Genomic DNA, 24,836 nt, shown 5'->3' with positions numbered 1-24,836 from the left:
AACAAAAAGAGACTTAACAGTGGCAGCAGCCCACTGCCAAACGGGAAAAATCACTGTAAGATTGATAGGAAAGGCAAATATTATACACCGATAGCTGCTGCTGAGAGAGAAAGGAAAAGGGTGCTCAGTGATACACCAGCAGTGGAGATGCACTGATGTCAAGCGTGTCATGCTCAGGTAAGAGAGATAGTGATTAGACAGCATAGGGAGGTTATTGAAGATAAAACTGGTAACCTGGGTTTCAAGAAATCCAGGTAAATTCCCTGCTCCAGCTCTATTTCCTGCACGACCCTGGTGCAATGAGTTAGTGTCAACGATTGTAAAAGTTAAGTAACTAAATGGGATGAAAGTAGGAACCAGGCCCAGTGTGTTCAGTTCTACCCTCCAGTACGCCAGATTCAATTCAGGGATTTTACTCCAGTTACTCCTCACTGACACAGTGGCGTATGTAAGTGAAAAGTGAGAAAGGCTCAAAATGATAAAACAGTCTAGAGGAAAAAAAGCAAACCAGCATTAACTATTAAAACAAGTTTCCAGTTTGGTGATGACACTGAGGCATCGTAGAGCAAAACCTGAATTAAGTAAGTGGTCTAATTAACTAATTGTGACTTACAATTAAGGTAGTATCTCACAAAATCAGAATAGTATTAAGATGAGCTTTCCTTATTACTACAAAGTGATTAACTCTAATAGCAATGTTTACTTAAATAAATGCCCGAAGCAAAGCAGCGGGCTCTGTACAATTGCCTCTGCACCTTTCACCTTCCAGCAGGAGTTTTCTGGCCTGATGTAGATCCTCCTCGTACTTACTCCTATTTCTGCAGTTTCTTCAGACAAATTACTAGTGGCAGTGGTGGGATGAGAATTATTTGGAGTTAGGATCAGAATCTGTTCAGGCCACCAGCAGCACTTTTCCCCTAATCTTGTTCTGCATCAACAGGCTAATCTCTCTGACTGGTATTAAAAATGATATTGTTCATATTGCATGTTCACTGAAAAACTGCTACACTGGTACTTTGTGCTGCAGTGCACACTATATCCTTAGCCTCACTTAGAGCTCATAAATTTAAAAGACAGGGAGTTAATGGCCCACATCCTGGGTTCTGGCTTATATTCCTAAGAAACAAACCTTGATCTGTCCTGGGCAAACCTGGCCCTCTTTCAATGGGTCACAGCCATCCGAGAGTCACTCTCTCTTATTCAAGCTGCCATCAGGAGCTAAAAGCATAGTCTAGGATACTCTGGAAGTGATGCCATTGCTCACATCTGTCCTTTTTTTTTTTCCCCAAACCACACATTTTCAGCCCAAAGTGCCTACAACCTGCCTACACCCTGCACTGTCATGGTTTCTAACACACTGGCTACACATGCCTTCCACCTGCTTTTGAGACAGGCGTGCCTGGGAGGGAGGAGGGAGTGCAAATCTTTTTGTGCTTCTCTAAAATTAGACAAGAACTAGGCAGTAAATAGAAATAGAAGTAGAAGAATTAGAAATTAGTAGAAGAAGCAGAAATATTATCAGGGCTTACTCAATTATATTACTAGATATAAAAGACTGTATATGCTTAATAAAATAGACAATAGATATAATAAGAAGAGAAGTACCCATGTAGGATAGGTGGACAAAAGTGGCTAGCTCTTGGAAGCGACCCTCAATCATCCAGAGCTTTCATTCTCCACATAATTACAATAATTTCCTATGATTCGGTCCTTCTTCCTTTGGGTGATCAGCCAGGTTTCAGTGAACATCTCAACTGTTCTGCTATTGCAAATAGTCAAGTATTCTTTAAATCTTAATAAGGTTGCTAAAATGTCTGCTAAATTTTTCATCAGCTCTTTTTATACATGGCAATGTTCTAGAACAGTTAGTGCCAAGTTATTAAAATATCTGTAACCTTCGTACGTGAGGATGTTGGCTAGTAACCAGTGCAGGGAATTTTGGATTAAAAGGACCTGATTAGATTGGGATGGATCTAAAACATCATTGGGAGAATATAATGTTAACTAGGAAAGGTGCTGCTACGGAGGAAAGATGGGCTATTTATTTATCTGTACATTATAAACTAATTCTTCTATCCTCCTTTCTGAAGCCAGAAATTTGGTATTTATATGTAAAAAATCTAGTCACAAAAGGATTTGTCTCTTAATTTTGGCCACATACTTATTTGCTTTGTCTTGCTGCTTTTGTCCTTTAATCAAACAGACCTAATTAATGGTCCTCATCGAGAAGGTCTTCCATGTGAGCACACCATACAGCCACCACCTGAAGTGACTCCTCTGTTCCTTTAGCTATACGGTATGCCTCATTCTGTGGGAAAGAAAAGGTATGTAATCACTGAGACCTCTGGAGACTGCTACCCGCTTTCACTGGGATTCACTGGGATCGCAGAATATGCACAGCACATGAATTGGTGTTTGAGGACACGGCAGAAAAGCAACTTAGGGAGCAAGGGAAAGGGAAGAGAAAGAAAGAATCCTTGAAAATAAGACTGGACGTAATCCATACAGTACTTCAGAGCTTTAAAAATAACACTGTAAAAAATAAGAGCTGCTTTATGAAGAGGTCATGAGCCTCTTCAAGTTTATGTTAATTAAATATGCTTGCTCTTTTTCTTGCCTCTTCAAATTGGTCCACTTCTGTTCTCAAAAATGCACAGTTCTTGTCATTAGTATAACAGGACTCAGCCCAAACCCCTTCTAATCTTTTCAGCATTTTTTTTTTAAGTTCAACAAGGCCCCAGGAAAATTAAGTTCCATGTTTATGTTCTCTCCTCGTGCTGCATCAGAAGTCCCATTTGTGTACAGTTTGCAACAGTAAAGTCAAAGACTTGCCATCAAATTCAGTGACAAAGTTTTGGATCTTAAGCAGTTCAGCCAACAAGTGGATTCAATTTACAGCGTAATCTTGAGACACGTGAGATCAGAAGGGATCTCAGAGTCCACGACCTGATCTGCAAGATCATTTCACACAACGCTACGGCCACGTGCAATTCTTTCCATATTGCTATCAGATGATTCTAATATATGGGGGGCCACCAGAAGTGTTTTAAATATCCAGTCACCCTCAGCCAGGCTGTACAACTTTGCTAGAAGAAAGCACCTCAGGAGATTCATCAGTGTGAAGGGCTGGAGCATTTTGCATCTGACGTACGGTATTTTACCTGAGAACTTAGGTCCTACCGGTTGTGCAGTTTTCTCTCGCCAAGGGGCTGGCAGGTGGTGACCCCATCATACAGCATGTTTGGGGGGAAGCAAGCTTTTCTCCTCCCAAAAGCACGAAAGGAGCAGGATGCATAAAGGAGTTATTAGCTGGGGAGAGGAAGAAGTGAGAACTTCTATTTATCCCAAGACAGAGGAAGATGATGAAAGGAGCTACTTCCCTCAAGCTCATTTCTAGGCTGAGGAAGCAGGAAATCACAGCTGGGAGCTCAGACCGTCCGCGCTGGTATAATGGACCTTCCATGCCAGCATCAGGATTTCTCCTTGCAGCGCTCCATGATGGCAGTCATAGCCAAACTGTTTAATTATATCAGCTGTCCAAATTCCATTCATATTTTTCATGCAGTAAGGTATCAGTCTGCCCTGTATCAGAATTAGCGCGTTTCCATAACCTTCTCTCAGCAATTTGGCCTGTTCATGGCAAGAACAGACCACTGCTGCTCAGTGAGTGATAACAGATCATGCAGAGTATTCAAGCTGAGGCATTAACAAACAGCTTATATCATAAAATCCCTTTTCAGAGTTTTTATAATCTATGTCTCTGCTAATACAAAAGAATAACTTAATTGCATGCTTTCAAGGCATGGCTTGACCATTTCAGTGATTCCTTTATTTTCTTTCCTACAAACTTAGATCTTTAACCTGATCAGTGAGGTAAATGATTGCTGCATTTAGAACAAATTCCCTAGATTAATTCATTGCTACCATTGTAATTAACTTAATGTTTGTGTACATTGAATTACATTCTCACCTGCCTGTCTAGTCCCATGAATGATTCTTCTTTGATTGCACTGCTTTTCATTATTCAAACTCAGGAGCAAGTCTGGTAATCTTTCTTTCATAGTAATTTTTCTTCAGTTTAAAGATTAACACATAATCTGATTGCTGAGGTTTTTGTTCCCCAAAGAGAATAACAATTACTGCCCACGACAGCTAAGCTTCCTACAGCATTTTCAATACATGTATATTAATGAGAAAAAAAAATCACAAATAAATATCATGTATATAAGCATAATAAAGAAAATTCAAATATTAGCAGAATTCTGGATTAGGTAACATCAGCCTTAAGAAATTTTCTTGTGCCTCAAGGTAGCAGAATATTAAACATCACAACTCTGATAAACATAATGATCCAAAGCCTTTCCAGGGCTCCAGAGTGATCCCTGACGCCCGCTTAGCTGATATGATCATGGCCTGATTTTCGGAGGTGCTGACTATGTTCAGCTTCCATTGACTTTATCCACTGATGTGCATGCTCAGCACTTCTAAAATATCAAATTTCTGAAACCTAGTTCTGCTTTTTTTTTAGCCCTTCCTGGACATGAATAATTCGATTTTAAATTTATTACAGTTTCATGCATATACAAGCCGCCACTGGCCTTACCAGATCTTTGCATTACACAGACACGCATATAATAATAAGGAATTCCACATTTGAAAGATGATTATTAGAAGAAACATTATTCTGGGAATATTTTTTTTTAAGATTATTAAACTCTTCCTGGGAAAATTAATTAGGTCCAGTACAAACCACTAAAATCAAAGGTATTTTTACCATCAATCTCGCTGAAAGTACATCCAACTCTCTAGGCATTGATCCAAATACAACTAAATCAATAAGAATCTTTCAATTGGCTTTCCATTAGGCATTAAGCCCAAGACATGTAAAGTATTCAAAAGAGAGTAACAAATTCATTTATCTTAAGACTCTGCAGATTTTTCTCTGGTATGCCTAAACAGAGAAGTCTGATCCTCACTTGAGTTTCACTATTTCTGTTCACTTGAGGGAAGGCCATTATACTTGCATAAATTAAAATTATCCATATATTATGTATATGTACAATAGAATCTAACAGAGTCAGCTATTAAAAGCCTGGTGCAGAAGAATACTGCATATGTGTAACCAAGAGACAGAGGGAGGGGAGCAGGAAATAATAGTCCTTTTAAGTTTCCCAAAAGTTCCAAAAAATGAGTAGGAAAAAAGTTGAGAGGGGACTTTTGCATAATTCTCCATTAACTTTAAGCTGAAAATCAAGCCCCTTTGATATCAATTTTTTTTTTTTTTTTTTACACAAAAGTCAACATTTCATTCGGATATATTAAATATTTCCCTAGTTCATAAACAATGAAGTATATAATAAACAATTACTGAATAAATAGCTCAGAAAATGGGCAAGCATTAACGTCCTTTTAAACCAAGAAAATTTTTGAACCAAAGCTGACAAAAACTCACAAAAGCTTTCACTTGATTTTTATCCACATATTCCTCAAAGAAAAAGTTTCACATTAAAAATGCTTTTCTCACAATGTATATTTTAATAGAAGTAGTATATAAATAGTTGGAACAAAGAGCACAAACTGAATTTATTCATGATCCAAACCCCAGTTTTCTGTAAGACATTACAATATTTCCTCTCCTATGACTGTTCGCCTCAGTCATTAATTGTAATTCTGAAGGCTTCACAAACATATTTTGAAAATCTAAGTACAATACTGATTATCATGCCAACATTAAAGAGAATGAAGTAAAAAATATCTACCACAATCCACCCTGAGTTTAATTTCTTTCTATTTTTGTATGTTTACTATATCCTAGGTAGGATCATCACTCTTCTCTCGCTGGAATTACAGTGTGGTTTTCCCCAGCTTCCCCCAGAAGAGGGTTAGGACAACGTGCAAAATGCTGCCACATCTGCCTTATTCCTTATTTTTAAACTTCGGATGTTTGTTATCAGAACGATCTTCACCACTTCACCTGCTTCAGCAGATCCATACCTGTAACTGAGCTTAATTAGTAATTCCTCACCCTGCTTGAGGTAATAGAATTGAGCCGAGCTTAGGCTGGGTGTCTTTTCTGGAACACCAAAGCTGTAAGATCTGAAATGCTCTGCTGGCCTCATGAACCCCACAAACTTCTTGTTCTCAATCTCAAAACCAGCCATAACCCTAAAAACAGCACACTGGTTTTGTGCTCCTAAAATACTTTGATTTTAAAGCAAATGACGCAAACAAGGAAGACACGGAAACTGCTGTCTCTTTCCATCAGGCATACAAAATGTTACATTTTGTTATAGTTTAAAGTCTTTCATTTTAACAATGAAAGATGAAAACGTGGCATAATTTATACTTAAAACAATATTTAAAAATCGTTGAAGTCTATTGATGGAAATCTATCCTTCTTGTCTTCATTACTAGAGCAAATACTACTTGTGCCACAGAGGAGAATGCCAGTTCCCTATGCTAATGGCATTGCCAGAAAGAGCAATGTAACAGGATTTCTTAGCCCTTTGAGGTAATATCTTTCTCTAACTTCACTTTGTTCCTCACCATAGAAAAGCTGGAAACTTGAGGCAGCAACAGCACAGTGCCTGTGGAAGATGATGACACACACATATCATATATATATGTGTATATATATATATATATATATATATATATATATACTTTTCTGTCCAATGACTTGGGAGAAGAACAGAGGTAGGAACAGGAATCACTGACAGAATTACCTAAGGGCTTTAGAAGTCAATGAAAAAGCCAAGCACAGAAGTGCACATGGTGATTAACCGAACGCCGCGTGAATAAGCTGCCGCCTTTTTCTGTTTGGCATGGAGATGGATGCGGGCCATGCCAAGGAAAGGGGAAAAAAAGGATGATTATAGCAATTCTCAGAGCTAACTGACCTTCTTTTATCTGTCAACATGAGAAGGAAGTGGCAGTAGACTTTTAGGCATGATATCTATTTCCTCTTGAACTAGATCACCCAGCAGAGACTGCACAGGAGACCACTTCCGTAACAGAAGTCAAGTGATTGCCATGAAAACTAATTGCTGAGTCTCTGGGTGACTAAATCATATTAGCATTAGCATCCCTTTCTTGAAGCACATGGATACATATATATCCTACACACAACCAGTCCTTTATATCTAGGCTGCTATAGTACAGGTGGAGTTTTATAATAATCTATCTTGGAATTTAAAATATTTGCACTGGAACTGTTAAGCATCTGGTAGCAATGCAGATTACACATTCTTTAAAATGTTTCTCATATTAACAATGGTTATTTGGGGAGGTTAAATGATTACTTGAAATAAATGTGTTCCTAACCTAACACTAAAGCTGTGATTCAGATGATCAAGTAGCAATTTTCAAAATCAGAATTGTTGTGAGCTTGATTTCATTATTAGGCTTACATCGTCTTTAAGTAAACAGAACAATAAAGAGGGCAAGCACACATTGAAGTACCATAATCAAACTTGTAATTTCCTCTTCCATTTCTAGAACAAAGAAGGTTAAGAGCAAGCTACCTCATAGCTCTGTTCTGAAATGTCCCAAACAACCCTCCCCAACACGCTAGTGAGGACTATGATCTAAAATTTTTTTAACTCAAAGCAACAGTTCCAAACATTCTTTGCCACCATTCTGCTGAAAATACACTTAAAACCTATCCTTCCACATTTGTCCCAAATTTTGTCACTGGGAAGGATCTGAGTGATTAATAACCTCCTGGGTAAAATGAAAGCTCAGTAACAAAAGAACCGGTTTCTATCGTACTGTAAAACTGAATGCCAGCATAATTAAATCACAACCATATCCCTGTTATAATGTTATAGTTGTTATAACACAGGTAAGTTATCCGTGCACAGTGCATCTCAATGTACACAGGCATTTATTGCTCATGCATATTCATTATAAAAACAGGTGGGTGGGTGCATGCAAAAGAACATGCAGAATTAGACTCTTCCCTCCTTCCAGTTTTTCCTCCTTCCACTATTCACAGCTTTTGCATGTTTCTGGTTATTTAGTAGATAAGACATTCTTAGTGGCCCCTTAACATTGGTGCAAGAAGGAAGTTTTGAATGACACAACTCTTATTACAGCCAGTTTAATGCAGTAGCTGCCAATATTGAAAAACTTCAATCCAATAAACTGTTTTTCAAATATAACATGTACATAGGCCTCTCCGTTTCTATGTTCTTCTTCATTTTTATAACCGTGATGTTTCACGATATCTTGCTGAGCTAAAATAGATCTCAGGTAAAATTCTCAGAAGTGCCTACAGTTCCACTGACTTTAATAAGATATATGTTCTTTGGTACCATGAGTGCTTTTGAAAATACTGCCTTTTCAACTTTCTTTTTAATACTATCCTTATTTAAATAGATTCTGGGAAATTATATCCCAGCAGTTTTCCAAGCTTTATCGAACATTGACAACCCTTAAAAAAAATCCTTGCCAGATGTCTTAGGATTTCAGGTCAATCCCTTCGTATCTCCACTCTAGAGAGAGACTACACTGAAGGGGCTCTCAGAAGGTCGGACCTCGTTCCGGTGAAATTTCTGGACAGTTATCACGGATTTTGCTCTGAAGCAGAGCAGGCATCAGGGAGGTTCCCGAAGTCTCTTGCAAAGACAATAGGAGGAGGCTAGGATCACCTCACAGAGCGTGATGATAAAAGGCCTTTTGCCACTTCACAGAAATTTCAAAAGACCAGTAAAGTGTAATTTATGATTTTCCCCATCCTTATTAAGCTGGTAGTGTTTCTGACCATAGAAAACACTCAATTACTCTTTTATTTTTACCATCTGTTGCTACAGCATGGGTATAAGAAAGTTATTTGGAAAAAAAACCCCAAACACTTATGAGCAGGCAATAATTTTTGATCTCCAACTCATAATTAATGAACGCAATGTTTGTTTTAAAATGGAAAAATCAAGGCTAGACAGAAGATTGCACGAATATTATGATTTTGACAGACTTCAAGTATAGTAAAACTACAAGGAAAACATTCCTTAATATGCTAACGAAAAAGAAAACACTGTAAGAAGAAAGTAACACTGTTGACCGCAGTAGGTGAATCTGGTCTCAGATTGCAAAAAAAAGCGCAAATGATGACTAGGAACCTGATGTTAGATGAGGCTTTGGAAAGCAAATTTTAAAATTCTCTTCAGCAACACAATACTTGCCTTGAAAAATGTAGGCTCTCAGTTTTTCTGGCACCTGGGAGAAGTCGCTTTGTTCACATTTTTAAATTAAGATCGTACAATACCAGCCAGCCGTTTTGTCCGTGTGTTTCAATGTAAAAGAAGGGTATAGACAACCTCTGAATTTTATTTAAGGCCTTCTTTCTTTGTTTATTTACTCAAGCCAGTAAATTAAAAAAAAAAATCACATTTGTCCACAATGCAAGAGTGCCTTTACAGAAATAAGGAGCCTGGGAAGATTGAATACCATAATTCTCCCTAATTTTGAAAATGATCACTGCTGAATGTTTTCTGAGGGTAAAAGTGTAATTGGTTATAGATCAATAAGTAATTTCATTCAAAAGGAACTCTTCTGTTCCTGAAAGTAGAGAGATTCTTAAATCAAAATCAAACTAATACATTAACAAAGTTGGGACTAATCTAAACAACAAAATTTTATACTGCCCTAGTTATGTTTATCTCAACTGATCATTTATTTATGTTGCCATAAACATCCAGATGCTTTCAATTTTGATTGCTAGTTATTTGCTTTAAGGCAGCTGAAATTACTTTTTTAGACCTCCTAGCTTGACAATCTTGCTTTCTGCTTAAGATTTATCATCACAAAGGAATGGTGAAGTCAGAGGATAAATTCTAGTAGTAACAATAAGCACAGTCAATTGTGATACACTGTAATTCCCCCAGCAGGTACCAGATTAAATCCTCCAGGATTAGTGTACCTTCCACTAACATTGCTAAATCCTGTTTTATATAACTAGATTGCAGTAAACTGCTGTATCTGTACAGGTATCACAGTATGATTTTTAATTGAAAAGCCATTTACAGTAGCACTGTATAAAATAAAAGGCAAATCGAGAATGTCTCGAGACCCTGTGCTGTATTGTATGTAATAAGCCGTTATCATTTAGTTCACTATTGACCCTAAAAGGTTCATTAACAAACTGCTGTATTTACATTAAAATAAATAAATTAAATAACACAAATGTAAGAACAAACAAGACAAGAAGAATTATCATGCATTTGTTAATAATACTTACGATATGCAGCTCTAAATAATCTCCGAGCCCAGTAGAACTGTCCACTCGTACCAACACAGCTTCTTTTTGAACAGTACTAAACCCTATTGCCAGTCTGTCCGCACGAGTGCTTGGCCGATCATTAGGAGGCCACGTGTAAGTGATTTGTCCACCACCTTTGCTAAAGATATATGTTGTTCCCGCTGCAAAACAGAAATAAATATAATTAGCTCACTTGCCCCAATGCAAATCCGCATGTAAATCATATGCTCTACAAAAATCAAGATGCTCTCATATAGCAAATGGATTCATAGAAACAAACAAGACTATATTTCAACATGAAGGGGTCTTTAGCTCTGAAAATTTGCAGCAAGCGAAATATTAGTGCTTTTTATATAGTGCAATCAAGACAGAATATAACATAATTGCATATGCAGTGACTTAAAATACCATAGCTCTGATTCAGAAGTGCCTATCTATTCAAGACAGTTCTTAAGCATATGCTTGAAGAACATGTTTCTGTGATGTGCAGAAGAGGGATGAGTTGAACCAAACGCTTTCGCAAACTGGGCCTATGTGGAGAAGAAATCAAGTAATCCCAGTCATCTTATGACTGACAAAAAAAATGCAGCTCCTCATTTACCCAACAAAAATGATATGCACTATATGATACATCATCGTGCCCAGCGAAGCAAGACATTAACAAATACATTCAGATAAGACTTTTACAGATCTGAGGTTTATCAGCTTGTGACAGATGGGGATAACAAATGGAAACATACTTTACTTGTCATGTCAGGACAAAAAGATATCAGTCTACCATCTAAGCAAGCAATGGCTTATTTGCATAATGCTCAATGTGTAACTTATAAGAGTGAAAATCGCTGCACATTATATCCAGTGTGCACTTACAAAATCTATAATCTGTTTTAAAACAAGTGTTCTAATCTAAAACCACTTAGCACTCAGGTGCTTAACTTCATCACCAGCATATTTCCTCTGAACTAAAATAGCACCGTATCCGGACATTTTCCATTTAAAACTTGCATCTTAACAACAGCATATAGCAGGCAAATTGTGCATGCACAATGGTCTTCCGTTTGCAAAGTCACTACAAGCTGTCCACTTCTCTTCTATGAAGACAGGTCAAGCTTAGGGGGATATGTGAGCACATTGTAAATACAGATGTCTAGTTCTACTAGCTGTTCTAAGCTGGCTCACTGCGTGGCTACACTCAATTCTATTAAATGTAATTCAGTTTATTCCACCCAATACTCTCACTACATAATGCCCATGTCCACGTAAGGAGATAGTGCATAACAACATAACTGTAATTTTCTTACTTTCTTTCAAAATTGATGAAAAATGCTGTGAGCATACAAAAGGATCTAAAATCCCTTGAACATGTAGACTTCTAAAGACAAAAACAAGAAGGGCTGCATAGTCACGCCACTCCTTCAACTTCCAAATGTCTCAAAATCTTACTCTACTGCTGAGCGAGACTGCTTTGTCTCAGTCTTAAAGGAAAAAGGTCACCTGGTCTTTTTGAAAAGATATCCTGTATTTATTTCTAACATCACTTTTCCTTTATGGAATTACGTACCTACCCATTAGTCTTTTCCAGTACCATCAATTTGTAATATGTTATGCACTGTGCATAGCACTTAAAAAACTGTAAAGCTCATTTTAAATCAACAAACTTGCAGGATTGCACTGTGCTTCAAATAGATCTTTTGGCTTTTCTCTCGATGGCAAAATACCAACCTGCATGTGTTTTAGAAAACTTGTCAACTCTCTTTAGCAGAGACAAACACAATAACAGATCTGATAGCTAAGGTTTCACTTAACACTCCAAGTGAAATCAGGGTTTATCATCATTGCAAAGAGTTGTGCAAAAGTAGTGAAGATAGGGGCTGTGCCTTAAAAAAGCTTGGTAATGGACATGGGCAAATGGTGTCTGGTTTAGGAATGTGTGTGACAAAAACCTAATCTCCTGCTCTCCCACCCTTGCTTTCCTCATATGCGGTGCTCTGAAATGCACAATAATCTGGTGCATGCTATTCAGTAATGACAGTTGAATCTCCAGTTCTAGTACATCCCAAACCAAAGATACACGAGACAGGTAATGTCACTCTTGATGGTCCCTAAGTTCTCCTCTTTGCTGCTAGTGTTGACTTCAAATCTTGAGCCAATTGAGAAGTGACAGAGTTTGGACCTTCATACAGTATATGTCACATTGGTGTCTGTAGTGAAAGGATTTATTCTGTGTTGATGAAAAACTGAGGGCTTGATCCAAAGCTCATTAAAAACAGTGACAGCCTTTCTCTTGACTTCATAAAACATTGTGTCAGGTCATGAAAGAGGTTCTTATAAGTAACAAAAATGAGAAGGCTAAGAAAAAACAACTCCTTACACCTCAATGTCACAGATGAAACTGTTAGAATAGTACGTAAGATTTAAGTGGGAGTGCATAATTCTCCTTTTCTTGGTTGTAACAGATGTGTTTACCCAATATAGGAGACAAAGACAAAGCCTGCCAAGTGATGGTGGAGTCATACTGAATACAATGACCCAGAAGTAAGTCTCCAGATCTGAACAATGAGAGACTCTGTTGTTCCGATTCAGAGTGAATCTCTGTCGCAGTTTTTTGATAAATACTGGCCTTCAAATAAACCAATGAAGAGCAATTCATTCCATATTGCTGCCGCATTGAAGCCAAGGTCAACGTCAGCAGGGCTGGATAAATCTAGCTGTAAATCTCAAACTACGTAGAATCAACATCAAAGTTAAAAAATTATCTTTTATCCGCAATAACATGTGGCTTATGTTTTTTTATGGCACAGCTTTCCCTTCTTTATAACTGCCCATTTTGTAGCTCTTCGAACAAACTGCATGTCTGGTAACAGGCTAATTAATCCAAGCTGATGAATACAGATCTGCCTCTGTCTAAGCTGTACAGGGAGTCACGTTCTTTGAATTTCCTGTATTAATTATGAAAAAAATGGGTCGGAAGCCATTTGAGAATAGATCCTCTAATGTTTATATTTCAAGAAAGACAAATATAATAATGTAAAATTTATTACTCTGGGATTGATCTCAGCTTATAGTCTGACCTCCCATTAACTATTAAAAGCTAGAAACTGAGCAGTTGTTTGAAACCACCCTGCTCACTATCAATTCTGGATCTGTTAAGAAACAACAGAGGAAACCCAATTCTCTTGCTCCGTAAAGGCTTTTATGCTCTCTGACAGACCTTATAATGTCTCTGCCGTTCTTTCAGAACATTGTCACTAAAAACCAGTCATCTTCCTTCTCTCTCTTAGCTTATGGCACTGTGTTGTTTGGGGTTTATCATCTCAAGAGAATTGAAAGCAGCAGAATTAGAATGTCAAGAATAGCAATGCCATCAGCACAGTACTTGTAAGTAGGCAACTTTGTAACATGCCAGTTATATCTCTCAGCCACAGAATTTACTGCATAATTCCTTATGCGTCCATGCATCTACACAATGTTTAGGAAAAATGTCCATACAGCTCTTTGAAATTCTTAACCGTGAAAGCATGGTTCCTATTGTAACAAACTGCCAGTGGTCAAGATACAGTAATGTTTTTTAATGGCCTGGGTCTCTCAAGTCCTATTTGTTTGTAAAATTCATCTTTATGAAATAGTACATTCATTTCAGCACAGCCTGGCAGCAACTCAAGGACATTTGCTTACCTATACAGTATTAAGCAGATAAATATTTTGTTTAGTACCCATTTACTGTATCTATTACTGTGTATGACTGCAAAGCTTTTCAATATTTATTGCTCTGAAGTCACATCTGATGTAGTTTAATAATTTGCTCAAATCAACAACAAATCAACAGCTTTCTACCTTCCTCATGTTCATCCCAATTCTGTGTTTAAGGTATATTGCACTGTAGGGTAATGTACAAAATTCCATTTTTCCCATATGATGTTAGTAACTTAATGTTTATTTTCAACATTCACATCAGGTTTTAAATGCCAATTAAGTGAAAGCAATGTTTTGACTGAGCTCTGGACCCCAATGAGCTATGATGCCATCACACTCTGTAGCTGAAAAACTAAAGGCTGAAGCCTGTAAACTTCAATAATGAAAACTATTAGCTGCCCTTTCATTACCAGTAAAGCAATTTTTAACTATTATAAAAAATATGAAGGGTAAGCATTGCTGGTTATAACAAGAAATTGCTAAATAATGTAATTTTCTTCCTTCTGTATGTACGTTATCAGTACTTTACTTCATTCTGGGCTAGAATGTGAACCCTCTTATTCCCTCTGGTAAGTAATTACTTGCATTGATAAACCTGCTGAATCCAGTGAGACTATTTGTGCAGGCTATTATTAATTACCAAGAGTGAAGAATTTACAATATGAATATATATACACACACACACATTTGCCCAAACATCTATATGGAGGCATTAATCACACTTGCTATGTTCAGGGGAGCATATAAATCTCCATTAATACTTCTTTTTACATTTCCATCTACGTATTTTCATCCTGCCCAAGCTGAAGCTCCAGAAAGGTACACAAAATTTCCATACGTAGGTTTGTACAGATTTTGTAAGGTAGGTAAAGAAAGGAATGCTTTAACTCTGAAACATGGTATGCCAGGGGGAGAGAAGTGAGTGTTTCAAAATAATCAGTTTGGTGGATTAAAAAACAGCTCTTCCATGTGTTTCTTCTTAGACTGTGATGTGTTATTAATTATTTAAATAGAATAGAGAATATATGCCACAGGCTTGAGGTGAGGAGGGAATGGCCATTAGGGTTAACCATGGGAAGAAGATGGGAAGAGCTGCTGGAAGAAATATTTCAAACTAAAGATCAGATTCAACTGAAGACTTCCTGAAGGCATCCTGGTACATTCTCTCCCACTAATCTGGGCAGGAGCCTGAATATGGCTTGCAACTGCTTTGCTGCAACAACATCAGGCTTCTCTAAGTACAGTCTATTTAACAGCAGAGGAGGTGTATTGGATGGGGAAAGAGAAAATTTTCAAATGGATCATTGCCTGTAGCTCTCCAAAAGCTTGAGCCACAGAGAAAAGAATGGAGAAATGTCTCATTTTCCGGCCAAGTTCCTCTTAGACTCGTGGGTAATAGGGTCTAGGAGTGTATTTGTGACGGTCCTTTGACCACACTAGGTTTGGCAATCCTAAAAGGGTCATAGTTTTCCAGGAAATCGAGTGCCACTCAAAACAATTTCTAGTTAGGTCCTTAAACCAATCTGGCTGCATGCTCGAACTATGACTGTCCCTAGCAGTCTTATCATGCCGGTACATTTGTCAACTGTAAGATCACAAACTGCATTGCATAACTCCTTAGTAATTCCATTACCTCATTCATTGATCTTCCATTCTACCGGAGTAAGAATGAGACGACTCACTGACCAAACCAGCATTGGCAAAGACCATTGCTGGGTTTTATTATTCATATCTTCATTAATGATACCATCTTGCCACTTAGTGTAAAGATGCTGATGAAAATAAAGAGAACAGAAAATGTCTAACCGCCTATTGTCAGACTTCTGCAGCACCCACCCTTCAGTATGCTACAGCTAAGCTCTCAAATTCAATTTTTCTGTAAAAGAGACTGAAGTCACATCATGTTTACAGTGGCTGGTCCTAGCTGAATCTCCAAACTTCCAACACTGTCTATGATACTACTGAGGCATCCGCACTCTCTGCACAAGTTAACACTGTGCTGATTGTAATCTAGAACTGGAGCCTATTTCAGAGCACGGGACAAATCTTAAAAGTTATGGTCAAGAAGCTAGTTTCACCCAGACAATAATTAGATGAATATGACCTCAACCAACTCAATCATCAGCTGAAGCAATTCATTATAATAAGCCAACAAAGCAGTGTCCCCAGTATATAAAAGATGCTGAAAGAGAAGAACCTTCACCTCATTGCTGCTGTCTGCTGCTTCTTCCAGTTTATCTACCAGTCAATGCCAGTATTAACCATGTAGAGATAAGACACAGCCTTCCACATTCCTTGATAAACAGAAACCATGCTATGTAGCTACTATTAATTCAAAGACAAGTTTACACTGTATCATAGAACTTCTCTTCCCAAAGCACTACAGACACCCCGATTTGCTTTATCAGAGCCTACAAGGCTTTTCATCACACTATATCCAAGTTTTCACAGAGATCTATAGAACAGTGCTGGGCATGGTTTATTATACTCAGCCATCCCCAAGAGCTGTCTCCAGGTAAAGGTCTCGGTGATAATAGAACAACGCAGTCTCAAGTCAAGCTGAGCATCCTGGCCTTTGCAATGACATTTATTGCAGATTCAAGGCAGTAACACAGAAGCAAAGTTTTTTTTCTCAGACCACAAGAGTTGCTACAGGTAGCTCAATCAGCTCAGCACCACGCTCCCCCTCCAAACACTCACACGCGCCTGCATACAAAACAAGAAACAAAGAAAACAAGAAAACCAGAAAACCACTCCTTTCTTACTTCTCCTTTCCTCCAGTCTATGGCAATGGTATTTGGACAGTACCATGACCTGGTAAATGCTTTGTAGGTGACAGAATAGCATTCTCACCTGTCTAAAATGATGCCTAGGGTCCTCCCATAATTTGACTTTCTGGCAACAGGCTCTTGAATAAAAGCAGTTCTCAACCTGACACTGGTCACTGGCTTGACTGACAAATGTACAACTCCACATTTGGCTTCAGCCACTTGGAGTGAAGCATGGTCTGATTCCAGTTAATTCTCTGCATTTGCTGAGAACTCAGTGGAATGCTTCTCCATGAACGAAGTTACATCATATCTCTCCCAGTAATGCAAGAGAGAAATGCTTTTTTCCATGTGGGGAGATTACCAAAATTATTTAAGACCCTCTAAATGTTAAAGGTGCTATACAAATACAAACCAACCTTGTTTCTGTCTTTGTGCTTTATATCTCATTATTCATATTTTACAGTGCCATAATAAAGTGGGGGAAAAAATACTCCATTCCAGTTCCAATTGCTTTTGCAGTTTTAATTCCCCAGTTTCAAATGTGAAGTCTTATTTTTAGGAAGTTTCTCTGTGGAGGATAACCTTATGGAGCCGCACGACATATCCACTGTCTTTGCTCGCCCTCCAATAACTTTTCAATCCAACAGTCAAGTTCAGCCAAATTTGAGAGGGGTGGGCAGAAATTTCAAACAAAATTTACTCCTAGCAGTTTAATGAAAATCAATGACGGTAAAAGAGGAATCTGTAGAGCTTAACTACTCTACTTTTTGCTTGGCAATAACCTGTAGGGCGCTTTATAGTTGTAAATTGGTAAGCCTATCAATACATTCAGTGTGCTACGCTAGTCAGACAACGGTGCCACACATCTGAAGTGTCATCAGGAGCTCTGGGAGGAAAAAGGAAGAGAAGCTATGGGATTCTTGCAGTAAAAGAGGGTAACATTTGGGAAACAAGGCACCATTCCATAAAAAAAAATCAGGATTCATTATTTTTTGCTGCTTTTGGAACAAAACATTCATATTTCAAGCCAAAATACATCATATTTATCTACAATAAGGACATCTAGCTCTACTGATTTCAGTAGGGTCACTAAGGGACAAACAACTAAAACTTGTGAGTAATGATGGCTCAATGGATGTGTATGCCTATAAAGAACAACTCTTATGCAGCTTAGCAGCAGTATTACAAGTCAGCATCATTCTTACCATCATAAATGACATAGATGGTTAAAATAAAAGTTTCAAAGAATTTAAAGGATTTTCCAACTGGAGTGATTCTAATATCTTTACTCAAATCAAGTAGCATCTTACATCTCAAATGACCTCACTGATTTAGATTAGATCACTTAACTGGAGTAAAGTACTACTCAGTTTGAGTAGGCACATCAAACTAAGAGCTTTCAATTGTGTTTAAAATGAATATAATTTTGAGAAGGACCTTAGCTAAGCAAGAGCTAGCTGAAAGGACTCCTAAGACAATGTAGAAATTAGAGTATCTGTTCATCTGACTTATTAACGAAACATGAGTTGATTCACTGAATGCCAATAGACTTGATAGTATTTAGACACTGATTCTGTAAAATTATTTTGATTATATTTGAAACATCCACAGTAAAAAGTTCTGGGGTTTGTTGATCTCATTAGCATGTTCATGTATACAAAACCGATGATTTATTTTATGAAAGGGTACAGTTTTTCCAACACAAATCTGACACAGACTGGTAAAAGAAAATTATTGCTTTTCTCCAGACTCTCTCAGGTTAAAAATTTTACTGGCTGCCTATTACCTATCACTTTTCCAGTACGGATGGCTGTTCGAAATGAATTCAGAACATTTCTGTATGAAATGTAAGCCAAGTAATTCCCCATTATTGCCTTGCACCTTTATGTAATGTAGATGGTTAGAAAATGATATATTTCTGAAATCAAAGCCTGCTTTAAATGTCATACTGCAGTCAACATGAAACATTTTAATCCATTATAACTCTATTAAAGGTAACAAGGATACAACGTGTCTGCTTCTGAAAGCTTGCCAAAAAGTCAGATGGAAATTAAAAGTCAAATGTCTATAAATAAGGGAAGGTTTTATTCCTCCTACAACCTTGTCAACATACAGTTAAAGATAAATTTCTTGAACAGTGTCTAGAGAAGTGGAAAGTGCATTGTTGGGAAACACATATGAGAAGGCAATGAGATGAAAAATATTTCCGGACAGATAGAATGTAAAGGCATTATCGGACTGAAATTAGTAAACTCAAGTACTGTTGAAGACAACAGGACTGTTCTGGTCCCCACACTCCTTACATTAGCAGACATCAAGGCCCTATACTTCAATTTAACTACTGTTACATTAAATTCCATTAAAATAAATGGACTGCACGTGCACTGATTTGCTTCTTATGGCTTATTAGTTGTGCCAACATACAAGAAGAATGCAGTTAAGGGGCTGGTTAGTCGAAGGGATTTGTAACAGGATGCAGAAACTAGGACATTAGCTCAAATACTACGCAGGTCGATAGAGACCAAATGTTGTTACCATCTGTTGGTGGCCTATGTGAAATCATTCAGTGGTTCCAGTCCAGGGACCTTACAAACTCAACAGATACCTGGCAAAAGTTAGAAATTCCATAAGCCAAGTAACTTGAGTTGTTAGAGTTTCCAAGCTTGCTGACTCAACTGGGAGGCCTGTGAGCAGAAGACAAACTGCTTATGCACCAGGATCTAAACATCTCCCACAAATGTAGCTCTGCACATATGTGCATATAGGCCAAAAAACGGTAGAAGAAAATCCAAAATTAAATTTTCTCTGTACAGCTCCATCAAAAGACAATGTACTTTGCAAGGAAACAAACAATATAATAATTTTTTTAAAAAAATCTTTATTTCATGCAAAACAGAGTACCTGAAGTTATGTTTTTATTCAAGCACCTACCATGGTATCCTGATTCTCAGAAGCGTTGCAGCATTTCTGGCAACCTTTAAAAATCAAACCCCTATTCTTTAAATGAAGATACAAACATTTGAAATAGCTGGCCTTAAGTTATTTAGTTATGCTAAAATGGACAGGAGTTTGGCTGCAAATGTCTACTATGCTTCTAGGCTAAAGTCTTTACTTCTTATTGGCTTCCTTACTAACACAATACTCCAGCTATCCAATCTTGCATTAACTTAGTTATTTTTAAGTGACATTTACATTATCTTCCTTGGTAAATTGTGCGCCTCATATTTTACTCTTGAAAAATCCTAAACTACTTTGAGAGCTCTCAAAAGTAGTAAAAGCTTGTCTTAGAAGAAATGTATAACATGCTGAAAATAAAAGCACTGCTAACTGCAAGCTTGTTAAATTCACTGAAAAATGATACAAGTGCAACAAGGACGTCAGACGTTGGACTAAGATAAGATGCTACTATGACTTGCAGCAAAAAGATGGTACTGGTAACATTGCAACTTAGAGAGTTTGCTGAGATGGAGCCTTTTCTGAAAATAGCAATTGTATTATGGACAATGTGCAGTGAAGTTTAATATTACTTGTTTGTAAAGGCAGTGAAGAGTAAGAAGTTCTGTGGCATACGTGCTCTCCTACTAATTACTCAGTTACTAATAGTTAGCAGACAAAATAGTGTTGTGGTAGCATTTCTGAATGTTTTCAAGTAGACATACATGGGCTATAGGTGAAGAAAAACAGAAAGAGCATGGTTTCTTAGAGATGTTACATCCTGAAATGCAAAAATAGCAGCTATTCTTCTTCTAACAAAAATGAAATCAAATGAAAGATATTAAATCTTTGGAAAAACACAGAGCTTAAGCCTCCCTGAAGCACATGAATCCACCACCGAAGCAGCTGTTCAGTTGCTAGAGGCGTCTCAGAGGCAGACCTGGCAAAGGGAAGGACTGATGAGCAGGCTACATATTAACTGCAGTCTTGTGGCATTGTATTGTCTTTCTAACTCCAAGCACGAACAAGCCCCAAAATTAATGATATTTCATTTCATTTGATACACAGAGTAATAACCGATTTTAAAAATCCTCCAATTTTAAAACCAAAGGTACTCTTCACCAGTATCACATGTACTCAAACCTCAGAAAAGTATCAGGTAAAAGAGGAATACGATGTAAAAATATCTGGTTGGTTGGCTCAAGGGAAGCCTGAAAATAAGAACCAGCAAGCAGCTACAAATGATACTCTATCTGGAAAAGTTTCCTAGTTGTTATCCCAAGGATTGGTTTTGGGACATCAATGTTTACTTCTGTTATCAAATCTGCACATGAAACAAATAGCGTTTAATAGGGGTACACAGATCCAGCTGTATTTGAATCTTTAAGGCTATTAGACCATTATAATAACAGCTAACAGGGGCCAGCCAGGTTGGGCCAATTCACTTCCTTCCTACTTCTTTCTGTTCTACTACATAATAGATCTCCAATTGTGGTCTGGCACAAAAAAGCTACATGCCTTGTCATTATGATAATTGCAATCATTCTTCTTTGGAAAGTCCTTATGCTGTTGTTTGTAAGCAACAATTCACTGCCAGCTTCAGAGGATAAAGAGCTGCAGTGAAAAATATGCATCTTATGCTTTTCACAGTTTTACATAGTTGAGTAATTAGGGAGCATGGTTTAACCACTGGATTCCACAACGGTGTTTGGAGAGAACCTGACAAAACAGTTTTGGCGTGTAAGCTATTCATTCATCTCAACGGGGACTAACCCAAGTGTCAACTTTGACACTTCATATGCCAGTACTATTAGCTATGGCTTAGCTCACCCATGTATGCGAGAAAGGTGAACAGTTAATCTCTTCTCTGAAGACTAACCCAGCCTAATCAGAGCAGTGATTTTGTGTAGGCCCTGTACTTTCAAAGGTCTGGCTGGAGGAAATTATGACTGCTTTTAATTTCCTGAAGTGAAGATGAGTCTTCAATAGTTTGGGAAGCCCTACTTTAATACAGCACTTTATAATAACAATACACAAAGATGTTAAGAACCCTTCAGAACTATAAGTAATACCAGTGCATGTGGAAAATTACTCTATGCAGAAGTGTACTCAGAGAGAACCCATTTTTCAATAAGCATTCATCTAAGTTTGCTAAAAAAACCCCAACCCAACCTAAACCAAAACAGAACATTTCCCAAGAAAAGAAGGAAAACCCAATGACTCAAATACACTAAAAACCAGTCTTGCAGGATCAGCTAACGCATACTAACTTGTAAGTTTTGAGGACTCCCACACTACAGTATTTCTTTCACAGATTCACGTAAAGCATGTTTCTAGAAATGTTTCTACATCTCACACAAAGAGTAAATCCATTGAAGACACCCAAATATTAAAAAAGTGATTGTATGCTATTTGAGTTGAAATTTGTTAAATTAAATTTTACAAGTCATAAGGGAAAGAAGGCTCTCTGTCTGTCTTATAAATGCTCATCTAATGAACATCAATCAGAAATTAAGATTCATTATTTAAATCTAGAAGGTTTTGTTCATATCCTGTTTAGTTCTCAAAGGAGACTACATATTCCTTGCTCACACATGCTGGAGTCTCAATAAGATGGCTATTCAATAAGAGGCTGGCTTTGTGATGATTTTTGCTAGCATTTGTAATAACAATGCAACCTAAATACTGCAGTTAAACAAGAGAGTAGTATTTTTGGAATACCCCGCTGTTCTTAAGTACATTGTGAATATTAACACATTCCAGTAAATTAGTTTGCACTCATTATCATAAGCAATTACTTACTGTTTAGATGCTGCTGATATTAAATTGGCAAGCAATTTGCAAGAACTAATACATAGCATAAAAAGCTTTTCAACATTCTAACAGTATGAAAAGACAAATGTTTCTAGACACAGTCCCTTATATACAGATGACTCTCTGTATACAGAAATTCTGTGTATCTCTGCCTATCTGATATCTCTTCTTCAGCAGCAAGTGGATAACTACCTGAGGCTCTGTGACAAACTCTTTATAAACTTTGTTCTGATGCTGTGGAGTAAATCGTAAACACCTCAGGCCAAATGCGACAGTAACATCTCATTCGCGCTGAAAGAGAAACTGTTTTCATGCTCATTTTTGAAAATAATAGTTTAGAAAATATATTGATGTGAAGTTGAGTTCTTTGCTCTCAAAGCTATTTCTTGTTCCTGGTATAACACTGTCAGATGGCAAGGGTAAATCAACACCCTTGTCTTCAAGATACAGGTAGGAACAGAAGAAGGTATGGAGAACCTGCCCTGCTTTCGGCAATAACAACAACCTGAGCCTATTTCTCTTCAGTCCAAGCAAGCAGTAATCCCAAATAAAATAACCAAAGTCACCTCAAAATAAAAACCCAAGCGAGTGTCCTTTTCTGAAGGACACTTAGTGAATGTTACAGAGACATTCCTAACAGGGTGTTCTGCTTAGCCATAGAAAAGGTGCAGATCATGTAGCATGAACCAAAGATAACCCAAAGATCTTTGCAGGGAGTCTAAAACAATGGGAACAATTTGCTTTGTTACTTAGTTTACATCTTGGCCCCAAGTTTCAAGTGAATTAGGTCCCAGCTGAGAAGCACAGCGCATCTTTTTGGCTTACGTGACACCATTCCTCATGTTGCTCCACACAAGAGCGGCCTCAGTAGCAGAGGCATCCCAGACCCCATCCGAGGAAGGAAGTCAAATGCAGGGATTTGGAAAAGGCTCTTCCTTCCCCTGAGCCAGCCCGCACAGCTGAGGAGCAAAGAACGAGCACCCAACAGTCCTATCTGCCAGCAAGTAGCTCAAAGTTGGCCCTCTGGATACAGGATGGACACGCTAATCCTTACGGTCCTAGTGAGCAGAAAGACTTCGGTACGCCTAAGTGGAATGACAGACCCATGCTTCAGTTAGTAATACACTCACAGATCCTGATCTGATGGGATTAAGCACCTATTTAAATTGCAACCCACTGGTTGAGGGTATGAGACTGTAATCTACTTGCACGGCTATTTTGCCTACCTACCTGTTTATGCAAAACCACCCTTAATGGGACCGTGAACCTTAATGGGGACCTTGGGAATCCAGTATACCATAAACAAACCACAGTAGTTTAAGTAATTCCCAGAACACTTTTCTAAAAATATAACTTGTGATCTCAGGTCTCAATCTTTCAAGCTACGTTTCAGTGTGGAACCAATTACTATAACCATCTTATCTCATAAAATACACAAGACTGTAATAGAAACACTAATGCACCCTTAACTTTGGGAGCGCAATGGTCCCTGTCTGCCATGCTCGATTATGCACTCTTCTATTATATATTGTTGGGTTGAAAATATCTTTGGTAAAAATAGGCATCATTTTTAAAAAATCATTTAATCAGTTCTTAAACACTTTTTACCCTATTCAAAGCTGAAGCACTTTCTGCACCTTTCTTGTTACTACCTTTAAAAATATACATTTCTAAATCATTTTTTTTTTTAAATCAAACTTTCCAATTAGCCTTGTGAAGTTAAACTGCATGAATTTCAGAGCTAAAAATGATGTGTGCCTTGGTCTCTGAAACAAAGTAATGAAGTTCTCATCTGATTAGCAAACCCAGTGTTTTATTCTTATTGACCTTGAATAGAAAAACCATTCAGCAACTGTTTATAATGAGAGTGCTTCAGATAAAGCGATATGCTCAGAGTAGGGCTTCAGTCACTCTGTATTTCCCCTTTCATCAATCCTTCAGACTCTCCTTCTTTTAATCCTAATCTGCAAGAGTTCTGACAAATTGTTTGGTTTCTAATGATGCAGCAGAAACTGCAAGCAGCTCTCAGAGCCAAGGCCATGTCTCCAAACAATTCCCCCTCTTCTGCTTGGGGAAAAAAACCCATGACCTTACAGCTGATGTTCAATATCTGTGTCCTTAAGCTACTAACTCCTTGTACACTAAAAGAGAGGGAATGGAAGCTTCAAATTACCTTTTGATAAATAAAAGATGATGTATAACAACATACAAGGAATTTATTTATTTATTTATTTATTTCCCCACAAATTGCAAAAGAGCAATTCCTACGTTTTCTGGAGAAATCCATGGCTGTACGTGAAAAGGAAAAAGAAAAATACAAGACTATTTCCTAAAACAGTAATTGCTATTAATTCCTATTAAACCCC

At 37.6% G+C, this 24,836-nt stretch overlaps 1 protein-coding gene across 32 annotated transcripts in view; it reads right to left on the bottom strand.

Annotated features, from left to right (window-relative positions):
• The window catches only part of NRXN1 (neurexin 1), a 724,516-nt gene that overhangs the window by 211,916 nt on the left and 487,764 nt on the right, over window positions 1–24,836 (bottom strand). For all 32 annotated transcript variants that reach the window (XM_030035075.2, XM_030035076.2, XM_030035093.2 and 29 more), the window contains one exon: window positions 10,238–10,419. In XM_030035075.2, the coding sequence (XP_029890935.1) occupies window positions 10,238–10,419 (182 nt within the window). The remainder of the gene's footprint in view (window positions 1–10,237; window positions 10,420–24,836) is intronic.

This window comes from Aquila chrysaetos, chromosome 13, assembly GCF_900496995.4.
Source record: "Aquila chrysaetos chrysaetos chromosome 13, bAquChr1.4, whole genome shotgun sequence".
Lineage (NCBI taxonomy): Eukaryota > Metazoa > Chordata > Aves > Accipitriformes > Accipitridae > Aquila > Aquila chrysaetos.
Note: the sequence above shows the minus strand (reverse complement) of the source record. Positions and strands in the feature narration are given on the sequence as shown.